At 43.2% G+C, this 4,942-nt stretch overlaps 1 protein-coding gene across 1 annotated transcript; it reads right to left on the bottom strand.

Moving 5' to 3' along the window:
• Window positions 1–923: 923 nt before the first annotated feature.
• LOC134218231 (protein FAM91A1) lies at window positions 924–4,942 on the bottom strand. Its single transcript, XM_062697156.1, has 10 exons — window positions 4,589–4,942; window positions 4,448–4,532; window positions 4,248–4,388; window positions 3,557–4,071; window positions 2,320–3,493; window positions 2,146–2,255; window positions 1,808–2,086; window positions 1,648–1,751; window positions 1,518–1,587; window positions 924–1,454 (listed from the first exon to the last, which is right to left on the bottom strand). Exons 1-10 carry the CDS (start codon window positions 4,673–4,675, stop codon window positions 1,344–1,346), a joined length of 2,676 nt encoding a protein of 891 aa, XP_062553140.1. The 5' UTR covers window positions 4,676–4,942; the 3' UTR covers window positions 924–1,343.

The raw sequence follows: 4,942 nt of genomic DNA, 5'->3' as shown, positions 1-4,942 counted from the left end.
ATAAAATAAATAAAAATTTTCTCCCGCTTGCCACTGGCTTGACAAATAACATTCTGCGAACGGTCCGTTGTGTGCGGAATCCCGATCAAAATGGCTCGCGCGCGCCGGAAAGCAGCTTTCTTATATCGAATGAAGTAATTCCATTAGCCCCGCCCCTTCATTGAATTAATCGTTATGAGTGCACATTATATTTACATTCATATCAGATCGCAAAGGGGCGGGGCTAACGGGTCTAATTTATTGAATACAAGAAAGCTGCTTTGCGACGCGCATGAGCCATTTTGGTAAGGAATCCACAAAGAGCGGTTGGACAAAATTTGATGCAGCGGAGCGGACACAGCAGTATGAAGCCGGTAGTAGTAGCAATGTTGAAAAATTTATTTCAAATGGTGGAGGCTTACCGAAAAATTATCGAGAACTGTGTGTAATTTATTCTTGAAGTTCTCCTCATTTTGCCACATACGCTTCCATCGGGGGCCAAACGTTTCAAATTAATATATTTGGGTTTGGTTTGACGCTACTTTTGATTTTGCTTATTTCTCCTTTATTTCGGACATTTTTGAGGATGTTGTGATGTCCTCCAGTGAAAACCAGTCGAGTGGCTTCAGCGGCGATGAGGCCGATGAGTCATGTTAGTTCCACGGTTGGAGACTCAAAGTTTATCTAACTGGGAGCAACTATTCGACTTCTTGATTCAATTGTCCTCCGAGCAGTTTGCTAAATGTTAATAAAAAGACACAAATTATCATGGCATATACCATCAATTTCGAATAGCTACGTAGTCCTATGCCACCTTTGCGTACAACCCGATTGGGCTGCACCTTTAAGTTTTTCTGGAAAATAATTCTTCATGGAAATTTCATTAGGTAAAATAACTGCAAACCAGGGAGTTTCTTTCGCACTTACCATATACACCGGACCCATTTTTTAGCCTAAAATAAATGAATTTATTCTCCGCACAATGTGTGTACGCCAGGGACTAAGACTGGACTTTTGGTATCATGCGCTTTTGCACACTATCTACATATTCGTTAATGCTGTGTCACTTCTTACCATCTATGTTTAACGATAAAACAGTACGGTCTCTCATCTATATCATACCCATCACCACAGTTGGTTTGCATTATCGTATTGCAATTGCGTTTCAGTAATAATACGCTGAATTTGCTTATCAAACTACCCTCGAAAAAGTTTCTAATCTTATGCTAAATATATTTTTCTTCGTGGTAATAAACAGGTTAAAAGTGGAATGTGTTTATTCATGGTATGTTGGGGAATTTTTGGTGTATCTCAGATTGAATTTTACTTAAATTCTAATAGGGAGGAGACCAACGCAATCATCTCTATTTTCCATTCCAGCTGATAATTTTACCATTTTCGAACGCCAGATTGATTCGTGGCTTTGGAACTAACTTACCCGGCTTCACAAGTTCCATGCTCTCGTCCTCGTAATACTTGAACATGATGAAGTTTTGTTTTTGAGATTAAAATAATGGAATAATGAAAAAAAAACTTACCAAACATTGCGATATGAACTTTAGATAGCACTGCTCCATCTTCAAATTGACCTCCTGTATATTTTCCATGCTGCATAAAATAAATCAAATAAATCACAAGAGTATGATAAATAATATCTGAAAAACTCACTTTTCCTCCGAGCAAAGCTTCTTGATCACATGCTGACATATGCTAGTATTGCAGTCCACGTCGAACAACGGAATACCGAAATGAATGTCAAGTACGGTCCATTCCTAAAATTAACCAAATAACTGAATAAGCAATCAAGACAGATAACTCCCTCACATACCTCCATCCTGTTCCGGATCAATCGATCCTTCGTGTCGGAGTCCGAATCGGCATTCTGGCTGGCCTCGGCCAGCTGCTGCACTAAATCGTGATCGGGGCTTGCACTATCCTGGTCCACTGAATCTTCTAACACTGCTCCCACTGTAGGTTCGTCATCTTCCAGCAGATCCGGCTCGGCAACCTTTCCATCGTAAATGTCTCGTATCCGCCGAATGTCCTCGATCAAACTGGCGTCGTCACTTTCGATCGATGTGATGGAACTGATCGTATCCGAGCGAGTCTTAAATAAAAGGTAGGATTAAATGCGGGACATTGTGAAAGAATCTGATTTCAAATTACTGCTTTCGGTTTTGGGTAATCCAATTTAGTCGTGTCAGAATTCTTACGCTCCCTGCTACTTTTGCCATGATCCTTAAACAGATGAACATTTTCATCATAATTTTCGCAGCCTGCAATGTCACACATTTAGCAAATAAATTCAAATGTGTTTAAATAAACATCCTAATTGCTTACCATAATCCGGTACACCAGTCCTAATGAACGTCATATACCCGAAGCTATTCTGTAAGTCCAACACCTTGGCCAGTCTCCGCACTGCAGAGTGCCGGCTCCACTCCGAAACGCGACCGAACCCAGCGTCGAACGGAAACACTTCGTAGTGCATTTCGGCCGGTTGCTTGATCCCGTAGCCCTGTATGAGCACGCAGCCATTTTTGAGGTGTTCGTTCAGCGAAGCAAACTTCTCCGAATTGAGCACAAACGATTCCGTGTGGACGATGGTGATGAGCAGTTTTCCGTATCCGAGGAACAATCGCGGCAGGTGATGAAGGACGGTTCCTTTGGCCAAGAGCAGACTCGGCGGACCATAACCGCCCATGTGATAGTAGAACAGTTTGGACCAAATGTGTGAATTGGCGGAGGTCCTGTAGAATTGACCAAAGAACGGAATGGTAAAGGGTGAGGAGAGGACCCCCGAAAGTGGGGCGGCAGCAATGAGGAATTTGTACTTTTTCTCGAGCAGACGGTTTCGGGTTTTCTGGTCGAGGGCTTCCAGGCTTTCCAGGCGGAGGAGATCCAATTCTGTGTTGAGGACGGTTTTCAGTGCGACGATTGTAGAACGTAAAATGATGGCATGGTGGAAGTAACGACTGACCTCCCCTTCTCCGTCGGCATCCAGAATGGACACTTTCTCGAGTTCACGGAGAAAATCGTTCATTCCTTCGTCACAAAGTTTGCCTACCTCGAAAAGCGTGACGGCATGGGTTTTCAAGCCCGGAGACAGGTTTCCCATCATGAGAAAAGCCGTGAGTGTTGAGTCGAAGATAAAACCGACCCGTTTGGCATCCGGTGAGCGCAGCTCCTCCGGTTTGGCATCCGAAAGGTTGCTATAGTCGCCGGGACTGTCTTCGGCAGGACTTGGACTGTCAAGCGAACCAAGGGCAAGATCAGTGGCGCGATCGCTTTGCTCACTCTCGACAGATTCTTGACTAAGAAGCAGGGAATGGTAGTTGAAGATAGTGCGGCCAGTTTGCTGCTGCTGCAGTTCGCGCCTGGCATTCCTCCAACTTTCGTGAGGTTCGACGTTGTTTGTGTAACTAGATTGCTTACGACGTGCAAAGTTCAAGCGGCAAAATAGGGACGTTGCTTGTTTGACCGTATCCAATGGAACTTGCAGGATACTTGAAAGCTAAAAAAACAAATATTAATCAATACATAGGTAGATTAACTTCATATTAGACAAGAATCTCACATCCGCAATTGTGGATTGTTCGTCTGCCGTGACGAACACATTGTACAGCAGGTTCTCAAAATAATCTCCGCTTACTCGATTCATAACAAAGTTCTGAAGTGGAGGAATGCTGATCTTGTCCTCTCCACTAATTGGCACATCGAGATAGATTAACCCCTTGCGATACAAACTGTGCACTATTTCATAGTCCAATGCCCCGGCCGTTTGGGCACCGAAATCAATCAACTGGTCAAGGATAGCCAGCTCTTCCGGACTTACGAACTGCACATCGCTTTCTAGCACGTAGCCAACCTCTACCTTCCACCAGTGCTCAATAACAATTCGTCTGGGGAATTTTGGCAGCAGAAAGTACGGATTGCGCTTGAAAAACAGCTTCGGTGAACTGGTCTTCAAATCACTTGAAATCGTAAGATACTCATTGCGTCCGATTCCGACCACCCGAAGACAGTCGGCCGCTGTAAAATTTGGCAACGAATCGTAGTTTTTGTCGTTATTCAACAAGAACACCAGCATGTCTAGAATTAAATTAGTTTGCAAAATTGAAAGAAAAAATATAATTCCTGCTTATGAGTAATGAAAGACAATCGAAGAAAATGCATTCTCGCAAAGTGGTCTCATAAAATGGTTTCAACTTCAGCAACCATACAATATTGAGAATAAACCTTATCTTCTTATCAGTTTATGCACTTACCTATGTAGTAGTTGAAAGGAGTCAACCGGAGCCCTTTGGCCACAATGTCGGCCAGATGGTACGGAAACAAGTGCAGGGCCCGTATGTTTTCCTCAACCAGCTTCTCGTAGTACAATTTCTCATGACCGAATGTGCTGTGAACTGGTAAAATACAAAAAAAAAACACTAAGTCTTCGTATCGATATCCCAAACAAACGTACCTAAATTTCCTCGATAGCGTAGTTGGTTCTTGAGGCTGTACTCCAGAATAAGCTTCTCGTAGCGCTTCTCATTATCGTGCAAGCCCTTCAAAAAACGTAAACATTAAAAACAATCCATGCCAATCGAGATTCGATCATTACCTTCTTCAGCTCCAGAGGCAGATTTGTCCAGCTGACCTTGCCGCGGATGTTCTCCTCCACAACGTGCAGAATGTTCTTCGGACTCATGTTGGACTATTCAGTCAGCAACACCACATCATCGTCACCTCGGAAGCAACCGTAAAATACTATCAAGTTTGTTCGAACTTCTATTACCAAACCGATTCGGAGAAAGCTGTCGACGTAGTACAAAAAACTATCAACCTACTAGAAGCAAGTTAGTGCGGGTGATTTACTACGGCAAAGAGAAGTGACGGAATGTTTTTGTTTTCATTGTGGAATTCTCACGAATTTCGTCTGAATTTTGAAGTTGCGCGACAGCTTTTGACGATCGCT

Source organism: Armigeres subalbatus, chromosome 2, assembly GCF_024139115.2.
Source record: "Armigeres subalbatus isolate Guangzhou_Male chromosome 2, GZ_Asu_2, whole genome shotgun sequence".
Taxonomy (NCBI): Eukaryota; Metazoa; Arthropoda; class Insecta; order Diptera; family Culicidae; genus Armigeres; species Armigeres subalbatus.
This window is presented reverse-complemented; position numbering and strand designations above follow the sequence as displayed.

What these genes read in the sequence shown, in the direction of transcription:
- LOC134218231 (XM_062697156.1), bottom strand. Translation starts at nt 4,675, where the DNA reads ATGAGTCCGAAGAACATTCTGCACGTTGTGGAGGAGAACATCCGCGGC. An exon ending in AAGCTTTGCTCGGAGGAAAA is followed by an intron (nt 1,588 to 1,647) that starts GTGAGTTTTTCA and finishes TATTTTATGCAG; the next exon opens with CATGGAAAATATACAGGAGG. An exon ending in AGTTCATATCGCAATGTTTG is followed by an intron (nt 1,455 to 1,517) that starts GTAAGTTTTTTT and finishes ATCATGTTCAAG; the next exon opens with TATTACGAGGACGAGAGCAT.